General features: G+C 37.3%; 1 protein-coding gene across 2 annotated transcripts; it reads right to left on the reverse strand.

Moving 5' to 3' along the window:
• Positions 1-203: 203 nt before the first annotated feature.
• Positions 204-9,265, reverse strand: LOC115959840 (TMV resistance protein N-like). 2 transcript variants are annotated; one of them, XM_031078446.1, is made up of 8 exons: positions 8,919-9,265; positions 8,304-8,811; positions 4,523-5,615; positions 3,485-3,769; positions 2,592-3,323; positions 1,822-2,521; positions 898-1,238; positions 204-795 (listed from the first exon to the last, which is right to left on the reverse strand). In XM_031078446.1, exons 2-8 carry the CDS (start codon positions 8,783-8,785, stop codon positions 271-273), a joined length of 4,158 nt encoding a protein of 1,385 aa, XP_030934306.1. In that variant the 5' UTR covers positions 8,786-8,811; positions 8,919-9,265; the 3' UTR covers positions 204-270. The 2 variants fall into 2 exon arrangements, with proteins under 2 accessions (XP_030934306.1, XP_030934305.1); XM_031078445.1 differs by having other exon boundaries at positions 898-1,241.
• Positions 9,266-22,473: the final 13,208 nt, after the last annotated feature.

Genomic DNA, 22,473 nt, shown 5'->3' on the forward strand with positions numbered 1-22,473 from the left:
TAGAAGACTTGAACCCAAGACCTAAGTCTTATTGGCCTAATGGTGAATATACTTAGATTACTTGTAACTGGAGCTGACAAGGGGTTAGTTTCATAGTAGGTTATATATATATATATATATATATATATATATATATATTCAAAAATCCAAGTTAACCATCTACGATTCTCAAAATATAAAATAAGAGAAACGAAAAAAACAACTACATAATCATGATTCATGGTATCATTTATTTTTTCATAACCTTGTACAGACTTAAACCATTACTATCTAATTCCCATAAATACCATTTTGGTTAAAGAAACTCTCTAACCACAATGTTCGGAGTCTAGCATTCTTGGCCATGAATGCTTTTGCTACCCTTTCATTATCCACCAAATAGTCAAAGGCAAATGCAAGCATAACTTCGCTAAACCTTTCTATCTTCATAACTTCTTCATAAAGCTCATTCACATCAAGTTGATCTTTTTTGAGTTTTTTAATTGCTAGCTCAACCTTACGGAGTTGTTTGGAAAACTTACCATAATTAGCATCTTGGTTCATACGACTCCTTTTTCTAAGAGAGCTTGCTCCAGATAAAGCTGCATTTGAAGAACTAACTTGCTTCCCTTTTGATGCCTTCTCAAAATCAATGTCTAGAGCATTTGACTCCAATTCAAGTATCCTTTTTTCTGATTCAATACCACTAAAAGACTTTGCAGAACCCCATGTTGCATTGTCTTTACAAAAAATCAGAGCCATCTTATCATACATCTCAATTTTCTTGTTCAAATATTGCTCATGATCTGGATGTGCCTGTTTTTTTTTTTAAGAAAAAAAAAAGAAAAACCACAAATAGTTAGGAAGAGACCAATCACTAAAATAACACCTACATAATGATTAAAGTATGCTTCATACCATTACTTCCTCATCATACACTTTCTTTTCACAAGTAATCATTTTCAGATTATCATTCCATCCAAAAAATTTTTTTCTATTACGTAGTTTTGTAATGGTACTCCAAATGCTTTCAATGGTTCGAAGACAATTCTCCACATGATTAAGTTGGCATTCAACCCCAAATTTCTCACTAATTTCTTGGGCTGCTCGAGCTAATGATCTGGGCATAAATGTATTGGATGGCTTATTTCCTTTAGTAGCGTCATTAGCAAGTATCTCAAGTAACAAACATTGCATTGGTTTTGACCACCTAAATTGCTCGCCTTTAATTTCCTTCTTCCCATCCTTTGTTTTGGCCACTGCTACAATTACAAGAACAAGAAGAGGAATCAAAATTCAGCAGACAAATGCAAAAATGGCATGTGAAATCTATTTTCTGTCCACTAGAAAATTTTATCATCAAAATGAAACATCAAATGTGTGTTATGAAATCAATCAGGAAAGGTCAAAACATAATAGAATTTAACCAAGAAAGTTCTAGAAAGTCACCTTGAATAGCCACCTATACAAAGAAAATTTATTCTCTCTACATAACATTATTATCTTCCCACATGGCCTATCAGTTTTATGAATAAAAAAAAACTTCCCACATGACCTGACATCTCTCATCTGTTTCATTAGTCATTCTCTATTTTCTCCCTACACTTCCCTTTGTCATTGTTGGACCCTATAATTTTAATTTTCAAATAAGTAGTCAAAATTGAGACCTCTTGTATCTGTTTGTAATAACAAAATCTAACCAGTAAATGCCTATGCAACAGCTAAACAATCCAAATCTACACAAAAATCGAGACAAGTAATCTGGACTATTACAGCTATAAAGAAAATATAGTAAAATAAGATAATACTTGTAACAGTAAGGATGCGTGAGATGGTTGTTACCTCTTACAGTTTCCTCATGAAAACTCCAACTTGCACTATGTTCTGCCTTGTTATTGTCATCATAGGTTCTTATAATTTTGGTAGCTTTTTCTACTGCTGAATTTTCAAATTCATGATGGACGCAATCTAAACCCTCAGAAGTAATGACACAGCTAGTGCTGCATTGGGCAGTTGTTTGGTTGAACTCTTCCACATCTTGCTCATATATCAAACGGACTGCACATTTAATCACCTCCACACTTGGGCTATTGCTGTCAAATACAACATTAATCTGACTGCATTCATGACCGTTCCAATGTGTACCTAGCAAATCATCACGAGACCAATACAATAGCCAAAGGTGACCAACACTATAATCAAAGGAAGTCTCCCCAATGACAACTTCAAAGGATGTCTCTCCAATAACTTTAAAAGTATGCTGAGGCAAATCACCAAGGGCTTTCACGTGACCTTTAAGACTATAACTTTCACTTGAATACCCGTAACAATTAATTCTGAAAAGAGCACACAAAGCAAATCCCATCCACCTACTATTACACCAATTTGGAGGCAGCTCTATGCTTATTGAATACCCAATCCTTTGATGAGTTAACCACTGAGGAACATCCAATCCGGGAATAATTATCTGGAATGCAGCTTTAGATCTATCTTTCCTTTTGGTAGAAGTTTCGTATAATCCTGTTTTTGGATAAATGAGTCCCTGTACCAGAAAAACTATGTTATTTAAGAATCTGTGTCTGTGAGAGGGAGAGAGAGAGAGGGCAGATTACCTGTAGGTAACGTTTCAACATTGCAAATGCCAGACCATCACTGCCCTCTTTATACTCAACCAGCTTGCAGCAATTAAAAAATGAAATTGATGGTTGCGACAAATTGCTCATACTGAGCAATGCTGGTGATGCTTCTAGGGAAGAACAACCTTTAGCATTTATATATCTTACATTTGATGGAAGATCTGGCAATGAGTGAAGTTGTATGCAGTTGCCCAAATTAAGAGCTTCCAATTTCGGAAGTTGACTGATGCTTGCAGGCAAGGCAAAGACAAGGTTGTTTGTAGATAGTGCTAAATATTTTAACAAGCGAACGCTGAAAACACTATCAAGCCTCGACTTAAAAAATTGCTTTTCACATCCACAACATATCAAGAAACTAATGGAAGAGGGAACTTCCCGAACAGCAGCTCCAGTCAAATCAAGTTCCTTTAAACATTCAATTTTCCCCAAGTTCTCTGGTAGTTTGGCAAGTTTTGAGCATCCCAAAAGAATGAGTACTTCAAGAGACCTTAAACCATCCATGCTGCTTGGAAGATTGATAAGAGATTGGCAGAATTCCAAATTTAAAACAGTAAGCTTACTGAGTTGTCCAATAGATGGGTGGATCTCAACCAAATTTATGCAACCTCTTAGACATAGTTTCTCAAGTCTTGGAACCCCTGAGAAGTCAGGTGTCCTCATAAGGTTTATGGAATGTTCAAGGTCGATGAATTTTAACTTGTCTAAATACTGTCCAACCAAAAAAGAGGATAATTAGATACTATTAAACATTGAATTCTTTTTAATCAGAAAAATTTTAAAATATTAAAACGAAGGCACTGTATTCAAGCCACTCCTAAAGAAAAGATAAATAATAAGTAATAAAAAGACAGATAGAAGAACAAAATCACCTTTTCGCCTCTCCAAAGATATTCAATTTTGCTAAACTGCAGTTTAAGTTCAACAAGCTCTTTTGATTGGAATCTGGATGGCAAACATTTTGAAGAATAACCATGCCATTCAAGAAGTCTTAATTCATTCGAAAGATGATTGAGGCCATTTGGTATGTGCACGTTATCAATTATAAGCAATCTAAGATTACACATCCTTGAAAAAACTTCAGAATAGGATTCAATGTGCCGATATGCCCCATCCCCTCCAAACTCTAGAACTATGGCTTGAATTGCTTTTGTTGCCTAAGAATCAAAAGCAAAGGATAGGTAAATTGCACAACAAAAGTTCAGAATGCTAGAACTTTTCAGTTTTATAGTGTCAGACAAGGCAAATAATATAGATACTGAGTTTTCCACATATATAACTTCCACTTGACCATTGTTAAATCCAAGAAGGTGAAGGTTGAGAAATTGAGCTTTTATTTATATATTAGAAGTGTCATTTCACTTGAGAATCCAACACTGCAATTAGAAAGGATGCAATTCTACAATTAAAATATATAAATAATGTCACAATCACATAATGTTTTCAAAACGTAAGAAATTATGAAAGATGAATTCAGTAGAAAAGAAAAGTGACAGCTGCATTATATTTTTTTAATAAAAGAAATAGTCAGCATGTTGACATGAAATTGTGAGTGTGTTTGGAAACAATAAAAAATTAGATTATTTAAAAATAATAATAATTTTTTTTTTTTAAAAAAAAACTGAGAGAAAAAGAAACAAAACAAAACAAAACAAATATAAGTTGTAGGCAACCACACGCTAAATGAAATTTTGTATTCTATATTTTATGACTTAAGTACTTCTGTAACTACATATATATTGCATTATATTGAAATTTTGTATTCTATATTTCATGACTTAAGTACTAATGTAACTACATATATTGCATTATATTTTTTTCTTAAAAAAATAATTTTTTGAACAAAATTATGTTGTGTATCTATTCAATATTTTCCTTGAAATAAAATGTTGTTTTGCCAATGTTCTTACCGTATTGTTCATCAATACATGAAATAAATCCTTACGAAGCCACAACCTACTACGCTTCCCAGGCTCTTCACGTGATTCTTGACGAACAATTTCCATACCCATTTCTTGTAGTAGATCATGCATTTGCAATGCGCCATTTTCTAGGGTTAGAAGAGATTTATCCATGAGAACTTGTATTCCAATTCTTGCGTCAAAACCACAGGTCTCTAATATCTCTATTACTTGATCTTTCATCTTCCCTCTAAAGAAACATGCAACATCTAGAAATATATCCTTCCACATTTCCTCTAGGCCATCATAACTTACTTTAAGTGTGTCAAATATTTCCCTTTTAGGAATTTTTTTAAATCTGTCCAATGCACTTTGCCAAACATCCATTGTTCTTCCAAACAAAAAGGAACCAAAAGTTACAAGAGCTAATGGATGGCCATTAGCATAGTGAACAACATCTTGGGAGAGCTGCATATAACCTTCTCTGGGTTGCTCATTTTTGAAGGCTTTCAAACAAAAGAGTTTTAAAGAATCATCACTGCTTAATGCATTAGGTTTATATATTTTATGCACTCCATGTTGGACCAACAAATGTTCATCTCTAGTCGTTATGATGATCAAACTCTTCAATCCAAACCAGCCACACTCTCCAGCCAAGTTTTCTAGTTGATCCAATTTATTAACATCATCCAGAACAATTAGAACTTTTTTATGACATAGCCTTCTCTTGATCATGTCAACTCCGTGATAAACATTCCTTATATCTATATTTCTTTCCTCCAAAATATCTGCTAGAAGCAGCTGCTGTAATTGAAGCAAATCAATTTTTTTTGAATATTCCCTAACATTAGCAATAAAGGAAGAACCTTCAAAATAACCACGAAACTTTCCATAGACAACTCTAGCCAGAGTTGTCTTTCCAGATCCCCCCATACCACAAACCCCAATCATGCAAACATTGTTCCCAAGATCTAAATATGAAGTGATCAATTCTTCCACTAAAGAATCTATTCCTACCAAGTCATTGGTAATGCTGGAAAAACTCGAACTCAGATTTTGTGAGATGAGTTCCACAATGCTTTGGATTAATTCTGACACATGCCTGTGAAGATGATAGAACAATAATTAAGTGATGGTCTAAACCAATCGTAAAACCTTGGGGACAAAGAAAAATATAAGGGGATAAACTCCTTGGTCAAACAAATATGAACTCATTAGCTCAGGTCACGTGGATAGAATGATAGAATTACCCATATAAGAATTGTATGTAGGGGCAAAGCTACATGTATGAGTGGGGGGGGCCATCCCCCCCCCCCCCTCTCCCAAAAATATTTTTATACTACATATAAATATTTAACATTTTAATTATTAGTCTACAAAAATGGGACTTGGCCCCCCCAAATATTTGAGTTAGTCCAATGATGATCTTAAAAAATTCGTCCAATTGGACTAATAGTTATAGAGAATGTTTTTTTTTTCCTCACATTCATTTTTTATTGTAAAATGTGTTCTTGTATCTATTAAAGTTTTAGATCATTCATATATTTGAATACTTCATTAGTTTAATTGAAATTTTTTTTATGCACTTTGGTAGACAATTTGGTAACTTATATTAAAAATGAAAACTTTAAAGATTCAATATGGAGGATACTAAGTCGTGTGTATAAATGTCTGTGTTTGTGTATGTTTATGGAAGTTTGTATAAGTTAATAAATTAGTATCATAAGTTCCCCCAACAAAAATTTCTAGCTACTTTGTATGATTATATTTACTAACAAAAATCCATCAAATTTGGTTAATTACTTATATAGTGGACAATTTTCATTCTTGCCCAAGACATGTGGGCCTTCCAAATCATAGAACCCAAAAATAAATAAATAAACAAAAGAGGGAGAGAAGCAGTGGATACTAGCAGCTGCAAAAATATCAGGAGAGGAAAGAAAGTGCCATCATCCAATACCATTGCTTAGGTTAGATATGATATTAAGCCACTAAATCCAAAATCTAATTCATAATTTATTGACATTTATTATGAGTTTGTAAAAGGCTCAAGCACAGTTCAGTGCATAAGCCTCTTGAAGCCTAGGTGCAAAGCCTCTTGAAGTCTAGATGCAAAGCACAAGTACACGCTTAATTGAAGTAAAATATATCTAATAACATTTTTTGCCATCTAGTTGAGCTACAAGGCTCTTCACAATATAATATCTAATATTTAATATTTCTATTAAAGGTTATTAGAGGGGATATAATATTTAATAACGTTTAATAGAAATTTTGGTAACATATAATAAAAAATATATATAAAAGCTCAAAATTTGAATATTTTACCTATTAGGTAAGTGCAATTGTATAATGTTTGTTAGTTCAAATTTTACTTAAGTTATTTCATAAATTAATAATAATATTTAATTGAAAACAATTATCAATGGACGATATCTTTTTTTTTTTTTTTTGAAAAGATCAATGGACAATATCATCATAATCTTGTTGTAGGAAGTTTAAAAATAAAATTTATATAATTCTCTTGTACTTTATAAAAATACATAACCATAATAGTTATGATCAAATGATGTATATGGTTCAACTTCAATCAACATTCATTTAAAAATCAGACAAAAAGCACAAAAACAGTAAATTAATCTTGTTCATATCTTTTGACATGTAAATAATAAAAAATTGTGTGTAACACAACACCTTAAGAATAGTGGTTGTATAGTAAATCATTGGTCCACATCATTTCTATCAAGATTAAACAATTAATTTTGAGGATTCATATATATTTTTAGCAATAAAATAAAAAAGGGCGCCTAGGCATGCTTTGGCTTCTTCAAAAAGTACCATAAAAGCAAACCTAAAGTGTGAGCTTTGTTTTGGCCAAACAAAGTGCTCAGACCTTGGGGCTTTGAGCTTTAAGCACGCCTAAGATTGCTTTTAATAACACTATAGTTTTGAGGTATCTTCAGTATTAAAGACTAAAAATATTTTTCCCACTCTATGGGTTCCACTTTATGCTTCACCAACCACATTTTTATCTTCTTTCCCTCTTCTAAAGTAACAAAAAAAAATTTTGATAGGTAAAGTAACCAAAATTTAAAAGGAAAATAATTATAGACACATAAGATACTATAATTAATGTAGTATAAAATGGAACACGGAAACTAGGATAGAGGATTTTTGTCCCAAAATATTATTAGCAGATTAAGCAAACTTGACATCCAAAACTTAAATGCTTTATAATACCTGGAATGGGATTTTCATTGTTGAAGATAGAGGAAGAAAAAAAAGAAGTAACCAAATGGTTTTTTTTTTGGTGCAAAGAAAGGGTCTAGTGCTCATGTGCACTGGATCAAAGCCAAGTTTTTCCATTTTCTTTTAAGAGAAGTGTTCTTTGAATTTTTATTTCAGCATACTAATATCAATTATAAACTCCTTGAAGCTATACCTCTTGAAATTATATTAACGTTTTAATTTTGCTCCAAGAGCCTTATAGCTCAACTATTTGGCAACTCCTGGTGTTTCCATAACATCCATAGTCCAAATCTCCCCTCCCTCTTGTAACCTATCGAATTATCAACCAAAAAAAAACTGATTGGTTTGTAAATAAAATTGTCAAAATGCACCTTAAGGATTTTATTTAACGGAAACAATATTTGAGCCAATAAAAACTAATGTAAGTGTTTTAATATTTCAATTAATGCATTCATATTATGCTATTCTATATACTTCAAGATATATGAAAGAAAATTTGTCGTTTAAATATCAACATAAAATAAATTTAATAGGAAATTACCCATCTTGAACAAGCCAACCAGACAGATTCGCCACTTCAGTCAAAGCAGCTCTCCACATTTCAATCTTCTCCATATATACAGCAAAAGGAATTGAGAAAGTTCCCCTCTGTCTCCGTACATCAGATGGATCCACATCATAAAAAACCGGCAGAACTGTCACTCCCCTCTCTTTACTGCATCTGATGATTTGAACAAGCTCATCCAAGCACCATATCGAAGACGCATAGTTTTTTGAGAGAATGACAATTGAAAACCTCGATTCTTCTATTGCTTCCAGGATCTCTCGTGAAATAGCTTTTCCTCTCTCAATTTTCTCATCATACTTAAAGGTCAAAATGCCCTTCTGTTTCAAAGCAGTATATAAATGGTCCGTAAAACTATTACGGGTGTCCTCGCCTTTAAAACTGAGAAACACATCGTGTTTCCACCGGGGTGTCAAAGAAGAAGATAGTGATAACGTTGACCCTCCTTGAGTGCTCATGGAATCCGTAGGAAATATACTTTGAACTAAAATATATAGATAACAAAACACATATACATTCAAAGTTCAAACTGGAGAAGAAGAGATGAAGTGAAAGGAAAGAAATAAAAGAGTGAAAAATGAGAGAACTTACAGATCGAAAACCCTCTTGAAACAAAGCTGGATTCAGTAAATGAATGGAAAGTGTTCTTTGTATAAGAGAGAGACAGACAGAGGGAAGACGAATAGCTGATCGGAGTAATTCATCCACAATTTCACATCCTGTTATTTAAGTCAAGTCAACAAGTCAGTCATTTCTCCAAAAAATGAAGTAAGTCAGCAAGTCTGCATTTTTCTTTTTAGGCAAGAGGGCAGTAATTTCGTGATGGTGGTGACCAGCTATGAAGCACCCATTAAAGTATTTATTTTTTTAATGATATATAAACAGAGCTTTCCAGCTGCTTTCGAGGAAATTTCTCCTCGTTTTGTTGGTAGAATAGAAACAGAGAAAGAGAAAGTGGGGGAATCGTCAATCAATTATTCCCCCATGTACTTGTAGCGCTATGTTTATCCCATTTGCCTGGACGTGACAAATGGGTTAATCAGGTTACAAGTCAGTCGAGGTCGAGTTGACTTGTGTTTTTTTTATACGAACCTTTTTTTTTTTTTTTTTTAAGAAATGAAATGCCCACCACATTTTCATAATATAATTACTAATCACAAATCAATACATAACTACTTTGCAATTGTTATATAATGTATAATTTATTTTAAAAAAATTTTGGAATATAATTTGTACTCTAAAATTTTTAAAAAAAAAATTCTAAAAATATTTGGCATCTATATGTTTGTATGTATATCATTTAATATTGTAAGTGTGTTTGACTAATATTATTTCTTTTTGAGGTAGTCCATAATTTTTTAAATTATATTATGGTACATTATATTTTCCTTTTTTTTACAACTAAACTCTTTAATTTTCAAATATATTATTCAAATTTCTTATTTCATAAAGAAGGTTATTATAATAATTAAAAGTTAAAATTTCTTACAAAATTACACCGGATATTACTCAAATAGTTGACAGGCACATTCAAACACATAGCAAGATTGTATTTTGATATAAATTAAAATTTTCACATTCAAAATAATTAAGCATTATGTCGAAAAAAAAAATCAAACAAAAGTTATAAGAGGAAGAGAGAAGCTTGTGAAGGAGAACTAAAATACACACTACAAAATCGTATTAACCCAAAATAGTGTTATTAAAAAAATATAATGATTCATGAACATAAAGTAAAGTTGCAAGAAAGAATAAATAATCGAGAGAGAGTAATCACCTTTTTTTAGGAGAGACCTAGATTAGATAAATTTATAGAAAATAAGATGAGAAGAAGAATAGTCAAAATAAAATATATAGTCACACCAAATTATCCAAGTTATGCTATGTAATTGAATAACATTATATTTATTGTATGGGAGCAATTTGAGTCCCAAACCCAAAGGATAAAGAACTTAGGCTCAAAAAGTCCAATACAATGAATTTGTAAAGAGTGAGTTGAAAAACTAGATTTTAATGAATCAGACAACAAATAAAGTGGATTCAGATGACCAGTAAATGAAAATAAATTGGCTTATTCTAAATAAAATTTTCCTGGGCACAATCCGAGGAGATCAGTTTTTATATATTGGTTCTCAAGTTTAATTACAAGTTCAATTCTGGATTGCTACAGTATTTCTTTCTCAATTTCTCGATCCCCTCTCCAAGGAGGGTCTCTTGCATTATATAGCTCCCTTTAGATGATTTTGGCCCTCCACTTGTTGATTGCCCAAGCCATTACTTAAGTGCTTGTTCCATTGGACACCCTCTCAGACCCTCTGTGAGTTGGGGTAACCAAGGCAGCACTGTTCAAGGGTCTTCTCCACATTAATGCAGCCAGAGAGTAAGCTACAGAGTATTTAATGCGATGATAGTAGCTTTCTCCTAGATATTTTTCAGTTCTCATTTTGTCCTATACATTCACTGTGCATATCCTTATCAACAGAATTTCTTGAAATATCACTTTGGATAATAAGACACACCTTCAGACGCCCCCCCCCTTTTTCGTTTAGCTGAGGAGATACTCCTCCTCGGCCTACCTTTGTAGTCATAGCTGGCTTATGGAGTTCAAAGTCTTACGTCTACCTTACCATTGATCTATCTTCGAACCACTGACCTCCTCGAACAAGGCCAAGGTCCAACATATATTTTTGGGCCCATTACCCCTACAATAACCCCTCAAAATTCTGGTGTTCTCCTCCCATTCGAGGAGAAAAATAGAGTTTTGATATTTGAGTAACAAATCCCACATGTTCCTTTGATTTCCACATGTGAGAATGTCGCTTCGTGTGTCCCATAACTGCCTCTGACGCTTCGAAGCCCATGATGTCTCATTAAATGCTCTAGGCAGCGCTATGTTCCCAATATCCTACAGTGAGATGCAGATCCCACGACTGGCATCTTTACTCGAATTTTGAGCGGGATAACTCCCACTCAATTTTGCCTCTTATATAAGGCACCTGGGGGAATCATTTTTCCTCATTTTTCAAGTCTTCAAGCTCTCCAAAAATCCCAAACTCTTAAACCTTCAAGGCTTCCCAAATTTCCAAATCTTCCGAGTCCTTTTCTTAAAAAATCTTTAATTCTTTTAAAGGTTCAGGAATCAACACACGTGCTTATTCTTGCAAGTTTCTACTTCTTTAAGCTCTATTCTCCTCGGTCCTCTATTCTTTGTTTCCTTTCTTTGAAAACTTCTTTCGCATCCCTTTAGCTCGCCTAAATAGGTAGGTTCAAGTACCTTGTAGATTCTCCGGCCAGTATGGAGAGCTTCAGGGCTAAGTACCACATTTCGCAAGGAGTAGCCCTGCAGTAGTTTTCCTCAGATCAAATAGTTACAGATAGAATAGAAGGGGAGGTTGTCATTCCTATGATTGCTTTCATAGAATGAGGAATGATGCTTCCCATGGGTAGGGTGACCGAAGACTACCTAATCAACCATAAGTTGTGTCCCCACCAGTGCGTTCCCAACCTATTTAAAGTTTTAGGTAGCGTAGATGCTCTCAATGAGCAGATGGACTTGAGACTCACATGGCACGACATCATCCACATGTACGAGTGTCATTCCATCGTCGACGTGGGATATTACCTCAAATCCCGGTCCAATATTGTTAGGCTTGTATCGTGTCTTCCCAAGTCCAGCAAGGGCATGAAAGATGACTACTTAATCACCTCTGGGGAATGGCATGACGGTCTTCACTACCCAACTCAAAAGGGAGAGCCAAGTGGGATACCCTAGGTTTAGGTCCCTTGTCACAGGATTTAGTTCTCTTAGCTTTGCCACGCTTTCTTTTAATTTTTCGTTTTCCTTTGGTAATAGGTCTTATTAGTCTAACCATGATTTGCTCATCAGCTATTTTTGCAGATAAAAGGCATGTTGCTCCCAAACTTAGCCTTTTTAACGTTGCAGGTCTCAACAAGGTGCTGAGGTCTGAGATATTCATAAGTGAATACAGGCAACTATGAGCCATCCACTTAATACTTGACTTCGAGCCCTTGTCAAATCAATTCTAAGACGTGGGCCAAATAATAAGGGCAGGCGACCCTAGACTCCGTCGAATAGACGTTTTCGTGCCCAGTTTTCTAGCTCGAGAAGACTTTCCTCCAATCAAACTTCCTCTCCATCACGCTCTCCCTGAAGCAGCAAGCCTGAGGGAGAGACTGCTTCCTCCCGCCTATCCCTAGAGGCTAAGATAGATCAATTTCACCTCGAGGAAAAATGAGAGATGCAAGAAGAGCCCGTTGAGATCTCAGACTCTGAGGACGAGCTTGACAGAGCCACTACAGCACCTTCCCCCAAACTCATAGTCGCCTGCGTAGACCCCAACTCTAAGGAGGAGGAAGACATGGCCTTGAACCCAAGGAAAGGCTTGAAAGATATCCTTGCCGGAAGGAATAAGGGGTCATCATTCAAGGAGACCCCAAAGACTCAGCTTCCCCCCAATCTCCCCCCTCCCCCTCTTCCTTCCCCACTCGGCCTGCTCCCCAATCCAAACTTGCAAAAGAAGAAGAGGAAAGAGAAGGATATCGAGGAGAGGGAGATTGCCCCATCGAAGGACCCGAAACAGCAAAAAATAAACAGAGATAAAGCGCATGAATCTTTGGTGGAGAGCAGGGAGGCCGAGCACTCGGCCAATGTACGCCATTCAACTTGGAACCCCAAGTTGGAATTGGATGGCGTGACATTACCTTGGAACTCCTCTATTAGGGAATTCTAGAGAGGCCATGCCTATCATGTGGCCGAGGCTTTGGAGTGCCCTCGCTTGCTTCCCAAGGACATGGATGCCTTGAAGAAAGTAAGGCAGCCAGAGTTTTTCCTATCCCTGAAGAGGGACCTGGCCATGGGGAGCCCCTAGGCACACTTTACTTGTTTCCTTTCCTGCTCTTTTGTTTTGTTTCTAACATACTCCTTTGTTACTTACGTGCAAGCTATCCAGGAAGTTTCCATGGTGGATGAATGAGTCAATGACGCCAAGAACGAAGCCAGGGTCGAGGCCAACCTCTTTGCCAAGGCCAATAGGGCTTTAGGCGCATCTGAACAAAAAAATAAAGAGCTTCCAGCAAGCTGGTTGCTGAGGAAAAGGCATGTCTGAGTGCCGAGGCAGGTTTGAATAATGCCAAGGACTAGCGTAAAAAGCTTCATCTTACTGAGATAGAGCTGGCCACCTAAAGACAGTTGGTCTTGGATTTTAAGGCCGAGCTGCAGAAGGCTAAGGAGGCAGCTTAGGTGGGCAAGGAAGTTTCTGAGGCTGTGGAGATGGCATCCTACGAATGTGGGGTGCAAGAAACGAAGATACGACTAGCGGATGAGCTAGCGAAGGTGTATAGGGACTACTACAAAAAGGTATGGGCAAAAGCGCTTAGTCGAGCAAGAGTCCCTACTACCTTTGAGTGGAGGAGCGCTAAGAACATATTCTATCCAGAAGATATCCGAGAGATTCCAGTGATGCTCCATTCTCCTGCTACTCTTGCTCTTCCCTCTCTTGAGAAGCCCTTCACCACCCAGGCCCTTCTTCCCCTTATTGAAGTCTCAAAAGGAGTTGGCAAGACTGGCGACCAAGGCCAGGGGACTGAGGTGGCCAAGGGTAAGGAGGCCGTCCAAGAGGGTCCTCAGCCCAAGGATCAGGGTAAGGGTAAGGAGGTCAGACCTCCGACCAAGGCCAAGGACACTGAGGATGCTCTCACAATCATGGATGTGGTCTCCAAGGCCAAGGGAGCTGAGTCCAAACCCAAAGCAGGCGACTCGAAGGAGGACCCTCCCCTTGCCAAGGCATAGTTATAGGAGCTCTTTACTTTACTTCTTTGTACCTTTTTTTTTTTTTTTTTTTTTTTTTTTTTGTTGTTGTGGCAATTCACCATTGTTTATAATGTACCTTCCTTTTGATCAATGAAAAGACTTTACTTTTTATTTCATGAATCTTTCTTTTTCCCTGTAACCTTTACTCTCTGATTGATGTAGTTATTGTGTTGTCCTTTAATGAGACTTAGGACTAATAAGGTTGTTAACAGTAGTGGATTGTTGACACCCAAACTTCAACAAAAACTAACAATAATGCGTTACTACTAATTCTGATAAATTAAACACGTATAAATAGTAAAGAAAATGATCACATGTTTACATTGAGCACTGGGCCATTCACAGGGAAGGCTAATCCTCATGGAGATAAGTAAAACACTTAGTAGAAAAAAGATCTGAGGGACCTGACATAGCCCTGGTTTTGTTCAACACTTAGGCAAATAATCAAGGATATTAACTTATCTAAGGTAGTGATCCGAGGAGTCCCACATGACTAGGACTCTGTTTAACACTTAGTGAAATGAACTGAAATATTAATTTACCCAAAGTATATGGTTCGAGGGGCCAGACATGACTGAGATTCTGTTTAACACTTAGTGAAATGAATTGAAGTGTTAATTTACCTAACGTATGTGGTCCAAGAGACCAGGCATGACTGAGGTTCTGTTTAACATTTAGTGAAACGAACTGAAATGTTAATTTACCCAGGGTATGTGGTCCAAGAGACCAGGCATGACTGAGGTTCTGTTTAACAATTAGTGAAATGAACTGAAGTGTTAATTTACCCAAAGTATGTGGTCCGAGAGACTTGGCATGGCTAAGGTTCTATTTAACATTTAGAAAGATGTTATTAAGTATTAATTCATCCAAAGCATATGGTCTAGGGAGCCAGCATGACTATGGTTGTGTTTAATACTTGGTAAAACAAACTGAAGTATTAATTTACCTAAAGTATGTGATCCGAGAAACCAAACATGATTAAGATTCTGTTTAACACTTAGAAATATGTTATTAAGTATTAATTTACCCAAAGCATGTGGTTTGAGGAGTCAGGCATGACTATGGTTCTATTTAATACTTAGGGTCTGTTTGGATAGAACTTATTTTGCTGAAACTTAAAACTGAAAACTGAAAACACTGTAGCAAAATAATTTTTAAATGTGTGAATAGTGCTGTGGGACCCATTTTTAATGAAAAAATTGATAAAAAATGAAATTTGTGGGTCCGTGAACAGTGCACATGTGCACTGTTCACTGCAGAAAGTCAACATTTGCGGTTACTGTACCGTTTGCCTCCCTTTTCTGCAAAACGCGTGATACGTAAAAAAAAAAAAAAAAAGTGTGAAACGCAGAAAACGCAACGCAACGCTCAATACAAACACACACTTAGAATGATAACTTAATATATCAATTTACCTTAGATATGTGGTCCAGGAAACCAAGCATAACCAAGGTTCTATTTGATATTTGAATAAGTAGTAGAACGTGTGACACATAACGTGATAAACCAAAACATGGTAAAGAAATATTTCATTAATAATAATACCTTTTCAGGTTGCTTACATTCCAAGGGCATGGTACAACATTTTCCTCTAGATCCTTAAGATAATATGCACATATTCTAGCCACTGAAGTGATGTGATATGGCCTTTCCCAACTAAGCCCTAACTTTCCCTAAGCTGGGTTCTTGGCAGTACCTAAAATCTTTCTTAATACCAAGTCTCTAGGTGCCAGTGGCCTTAACTTGATGTTTGGCATCATATCCTTACTTGAGCTTGTGTTGATAATACGCCAGTTGGACCATGATATTTTCTCTTCGCTCTTCAATTAAGTCTAGGCTTTTTCCTAACAGCCTATCATTGATGCTCGAAATGAAAGAACTATTCTCAGTGTTGGGAATCCAGTCTCCAGAGGAATAACAGCCTCGGCTCCATAAGTCATTGAAAAGGGTTTCTCTCCTGTTGATCTGTGAGGTGTGGTTCAATATGTCCAAAGGACGCATGGTAGCTCTTCCACCCATTTTCTCTTCGCATCATCTAACATTGTCTTGAGTCCACCCACTATAACCTTATTAACAACCTCGGCCTATCCATTTCCTTGTAGGTAACCCGAGGTGGAATACCTATTCACAATTCCCAAGTCACAACAATACCTCCTAAAGGCTTTGCTATCAAACTAAAGTCCATTTTCCGAGATGAGTGTATAAGGATCCCAAACTGAATGACAATGTTTTTCCAAACAAATCTCTTGGCATCCATGTCTCCGATATTTGCCAAAGGTTCAGTTTCAACCAACTTAGTGAAGTAATTCGTGTCGACTAGTAAATATCTCTTATTTCCCGTTGCCTTAAGGAAAGGTCCAACAATATCCAAACCCTATTGAGTAAAGGGGTAAGGGCTGGATAGAGGATTAAGGACCCCTCCTGGTTGATAAATATTTGGGGTAAATCTTTAGCACTGGTCACACTTGTTCACATAATCTTGTGCTTTCTTTTGCATGTTCGGCCACCAATATCCCTGTGTAAGGACTCTATGAGACAAGGATCTACCTCCTGTGTGGCTTCCACAAATCCCTTCATGTAACTCTTTCAAAAGTAGCTTTGATGCCTCAGGGTGTATACACAACAAGTACAGCCCAAAGAAAAAGCGTTTGTACAATTTTTGGTCCTTGGATAGCCAAAACCGAGGAGCCTTCCTTCGCAAATTATCAGCTTCTGACTTCTCCTTGGGTAAGATATCTTCCTTAAAGAATAGCATTATAGGGTCCATCTAGCTAGGTCCTACCCTGATTTGATGGATATGGACTACTTCCCTCTTCACCTTAGTAGGCTTGCATAAGTTTTCAACAAGGATAACCTGAGGTAAACCTTATGCTGAGGAGGTTGCAAGAGTGACTAGAGAGTCAGCATGTGTGTTTCCATTCTTAGAGATATGCAGCAAATTGAAAAACTTAAACCCTGATTGCAAGTGCCTAACTTGATTCAAATATTCTTGCATTCTCACGTCCCTGGCCTCTAACTCTCCCTTCACCTGGTCTATGACTAATCTTAAATCTGAGAATATCTCCACTACCTTTCAGCCCATTTTTTGAACCATGGCCACCCCTGCTAATAGAGTCTCATACTCAGCCTCGTTGTTTGTGGCTGAGAAGCCTAGTCTTAAGGATTTCTCAATAGTGACCTTCTTAGGAGATACTAGAACCATCCCCAGTCCAGAACCCCTTTGATTTGCTAAGCCATCAACATACACCCTCCAGGATAAAGGCTCTCTCGAGGAGACCATGCCAATTAATTTTTCATACATGCCCTACTTCTCCACCTCTTATTCTACTGGGGATTCAGCGAACTCGGCTACCAAATCTACGAGGAACTGACCCTTGACAGAGATGCGAGGCATGTATTTAATGTCAAAAGCCCTTTGAGATTGTACCCCATTTGGCAATCCTCCCTGTGAAGTCAACACTTCAAAATAGTGATCAAAGTGGAAGTTGGGTTAAAACAACAACTGTGTGTAATTGGAAGTAGTAGGGGAGTTTACGTGTAGCATGTACCACTGCCAAAACAACCTTCTCTAATGGTAGATAACAAACTTTTGCCTTATGTAATGACTTGTTCACATAGTAAACTGGCATGTGCACACCCTCATCAACTCGGATCAGCACCAAGCTTACAGCATGAGAAGCCACAACAATGTAGGCAAACAAGCCCTCGTCCACCTCAGGCTTAGACATGACAGGTAGCCAAGAAAGGTATTACTTTAGCTACTACAAAACCGAGGCACACTCCTCGGTCCACTCAAATCCCTTCCACTTATTCAACAATTGGAAGAAGGGTCTGCATCTGTTCGCTGACAAAGAGATAAACCGATTCAAGGTAGCAGTTATCCCTATTAGTTTCTTGACTTTTTTGGGATTCCGAGGTGGTTGTAGACTGTTTATTGCCTTAACCTGATCAGGATTGACCTCAATTCCACGGTGGGTGACCATATAGCCTAGAAACTTGCCTGATCCCACTCCAAAAGAGCACTTGGAAGCATTAAGGCATAGCTTGTGTTTCCTCAATATTTCAAAAATATCCCCAAGGTCTCCCACATGCTCGAACACCGCCTTACTCTTTACCACCATATCATTTATATAGACTTTAATATTCTTGCCTAATCATGACTCAAACATCCTAGTCATCATCCTCTGATAGGTGGACCCTGTATTCTTCAAACCAAAAGGTATCACCTTATAATAATAATTTCCAGTAGGGGTGACAAAAGCTGTCTTCTCCTGATCACCTAAGGCCAGTGGTATTTGATAGTACCCTTAAAAGGCATCCAAAAAACTCATTCAAAGATGGCCTACAGTTGCATTTACCAGCTGGTCTATCCGAAACATAGGGAAAGGATCTTTTGGACAGACCTTATTTAAATCGGTGAAGTCCACGCACACTCACCACTTCCCATTCTTCTTTTTCATCACTACTATATTGGCCAACCACTTAGGGTAAAACACTTCCTTAATAGCCCCAACCTACTTAAGCTTCATCACCTTGTCTTTGACAGCATCAGAGTGGTCCTTAGATGAGCGATGAGGTAGTTGCTTTTTGGGGGGAGTGACAGATGGATTGACATTCAAATGACGACAGATGAAGCTTGGATTCACCCTAGGAGCTTCGTAAGCACTCCATGCAAACACGTTAAGGTTCCTTCTGAGAAACTCTATCGGCTCTTCCTTCTCTTGAGGAGGTAACCGAGACCTGACTTGAAAAAACTTCTCCGAATCATCACCTATAATAATTTTCTCTAAATCCTCACATTTTGCCCCCTCAAATGTCTCTTCCATAGGTAATACCAAAGTCTTTGATTGCTATAAGCTTCTCTCAGCAGAGGTCGAGGACTCCATTCCTGGCTGATGTGTTATTGCAGTGATCAAGCACTGCCTTACCACAGACGGGCTCTCAACCAGCTCCTTAAACGGGGTCCCTAGACGAATATTTTATTTTCAAATGCAGAGTGGAGGAAACGGCCTCTATGGCGTGAAGCTAAGGTCTTGCCACAATGGCCATGTAGGGGGAATAGGCATCTACTACAATGAAATTCACTTCCACCACCTCCGATCCTGCTTGTACAGGCAGTCAAATCTGGCCCTTAGGAATAACAACTTTCCCGTCGAAGCTTACCAGAGGCAAATCATAAACCATCAAGTCCTCAGGTTTCAAGCCCAGCCCGTTGTACAAATCGGGGTACATAATCTCTGCTCCACTGCCTTAATCCATTATCACCTTCTTAACATCATATCCCCCTATCCTAAGGGTGACCATCAGGGTATCATCATATAGTTGTGTGGTACCCACCTTGTCATCCTTAGAGAAACTCATCGTTGGCTAGTTCTCCACTCTAGCCCTCTTCGACTCAGGTTTTGAATCCTTGGCAGGTAGTCGGGCTACAGACATCACCTTGGAGGGATGAGAGCCGGATCTCCCCGGGACCGCAAAGTTGACATTAATTGTGCCCAAAGGAGGCCTTGAAGAAGTATTCCGCTAAGCCCGTGACCCTGTTTGGTCTCCTTGCCTATTGGGCCTATACAAAATCTGTTGTAGCCTTTCATCTCTGGCCAATTACTCCAAATGGTTCCACAAAATTTTACAATCCTTAGTGGTGTGTCCTCGTTCCTGGTAGTACTAGCAATCAAGACTTTAGTTGTGCCTCATGGGGTCTTCTTCCATCTTGTTTGGCCATTTAAAGTATGGCTCATTCTTGATTTTCTCCAAGACTTGATGTACTGGTTCTCGGAACACTGTATTAACCATTTAAGGAGCCGTAGTCTCAGATTGCCTAGCAAAATCCCTTTAGGGTCTATTATTGTTGTAGCAGTCTGACCTGAAATCTCTCATCTCCTGAGGGAAAACCTTACCTTCCCTTTGCCTTGCTGTTGGTTCTCCTCAACTCGCTTATACTCATCTATCTGATCCATGAGCTGGCGTACGCTAGTAGCAGGTTTCCCAATTAAAGACTTCCTCAAGCCATGCTCGGCAGGTAGACCGACCTTGAAAGTCCTGATGGTCACATCGTCAAAGTCGCCGTCTATCTCATTGAACATCTCCCATTATATGTTCGAATACATTTTTAGGGTCTCCCCTTTTCTCATGGATAGAGACAACAAGGAATTTAAGGGTCGAGGAACCTTGCTGCACGTAATAAAGCAAGATACAAATGCCTGAGTGAGTTCCTTAAAGGAATCAATGGAACTTGCTCCTAAACTATCAAATCACCTCATGGCCACGGATCCTAAACTGGAGGGGAACACCTTGCACATCAAGGCCTCATTCTTGGAGTACACAATTATTCTCTAGTTGAATTGACTTATATGCTCCATAGGGTCTGTTTAACCATTATACATGGTGAATGTTGGCTGAGCGAATTTCCAAGGAAGTCTCCTCCCTCGATTTTGCACGTGAAGGGTGACTTGGAAATTTGGTTGAATGCTCTACTCATCGCATCATTTCCCAAGCCTTTGGAAGATGAATTTCTATTTATGTGCTTATGATGGAAGTTCTCATCATACGAGAAAGACTCACTATGATGAGTCCTTGATCTGCATTTATAACTACGATCCTCTTCATCATCAAAAGAAGAGTCAGAATTGAAGGGAGTTCGCTTTCACCGTTCGTGGCGTAACTTTCTCTTCAGATGATCAATTTCCAGTTACAAGGCTCTGGTATCCTTCTAATGAGAAATGTGGTTCTCATTTCAGGATTGGCTCCTACTAGTGTGGGTGGTATGCATGCTAACCTTCCGACCCTTTTTTCCTTTAAGATTGACAAAATGGTCTTCACGCTGGGACCTCATAGATTTTGCCAGGTTTGAACTTGAACCTACCATAGTGGGACATTGGACTCACTACAACACCAAAATTTTTCACAGACGACACCAATTGTATGGGCGCAATTTAAGTCCCAAGGCCAAAAGATAAATGAACTTAGGCCCAAAAAGCCCAATACAATGAATTTGTAAGAAATGAGTTGAAAAACTGGGGTTTAATGAATCAGACAATGAGTACAGTAGATTCAGATGACCAACAAATGAAGATAGACTGGCAAATTCTAAATAAAATCGTCCTGGACACAATATGAGGAGATCAGTTCTTATATATTAGTTCTCAAGTTTGATTACAAGTTCAATTCTGGATTGTTACATTGTTTTTTTTTTTTTTTTTCAATTTCTTGATCCCCTCTCTAGGGAGTGTCTCTTACATTATACAACTCCCTTTCAATGATCTTACCCCTCCAGTTGTTGATCGCCCAAGCCACTACTTGAGTGCTTGTCCTATCGGATATCCTCTCAAGTCCTCTGTGAGTTGAGGTAGTCAAGGCAATACTGTTCAGGGGTCTTCTCTACATTAATGCAGTCAGAGAGTTAGTTGCAGAGCATTTAATGCGGTGGTAGTAGTTTTCCCCTAGATATTTCTTAGCTCCCATTTTGTCCTGTACATTCACAGTGCATATCTTCATCAACATAATTTCCTGGAATGTCACTCTAGATAATAGGATACACCTTTTGACCCCCTTCTTCGTTTAACTAAAGAGATACTCCTCTTCGGCCTACCTCTGTCGTCATAGATGGCTTTTGGAGTTCAAAGTCTTACGTCTACCTTACCATTGATCTATCCTCGAACCATTGACATCCTCAGACAAGGCCAAGGCCCAACATATATTTTTGGGCCCATTGTCCCTACATTTATATATACTATCTTTATAATGCAATATGATAGCATTTAACAATCAAAGAAAAGAAGAAGAAAAAAAGATAACAACTTAAAAATACAAAACCAAAAATTTGGAGCATTAGTTTACATTAAAAAAAAATCCACACAAAAAAAGGGGGAAAAAAAACACGAGAGAGAGAGCGAGAGAGTAATAACCTTTTTTGTGTGGAAAAATATGTATAAAATGCGAGAGAGTAGAGTAGCAAATTTATAATACAAGGATGGAGTTAAGAAGAGTTCAAATAAAAGGAAGGTAAAGAGATAAAAGAAGATAGTAATGAGGAGATGAAAAGGTAAATTGGAAATGCAAATGTTGGAGAAAATGTAACAATAAGGTAGAAAGTTAATAATAATAAAATAAGAGGAAAATAGTTGAAAATAAATGTTTGATGTGACTTAACAAAAACCTAGCAATAATTAGATAACATTATATTCTTATATACTATCTAAAAATACAAAACCAAATTACATCAATCTAAAGTAAAGTTCTAAAAACATAAAAATTCATTAACATAAAGTAGAGACAAATAAAAAAAAGAAAAAAATCCACACAAAAAAGAAAAAGAAA

The sequence above is a fragment of the Quercus lobata genome, chromosome 9 (assembly GCF_001633185.2).
Source record: "Quercus lobata isolate SW786 chromosome 9, ValleyOak3.0 Primary Assembly, whole genome shotgun sequence".
Lineage (NCBI taxonomy): Eukaryota > Viridiplantae > Streptophyta > Magnoliopsida > Fagales > Fagaceae > Quercus > Quercus lobata.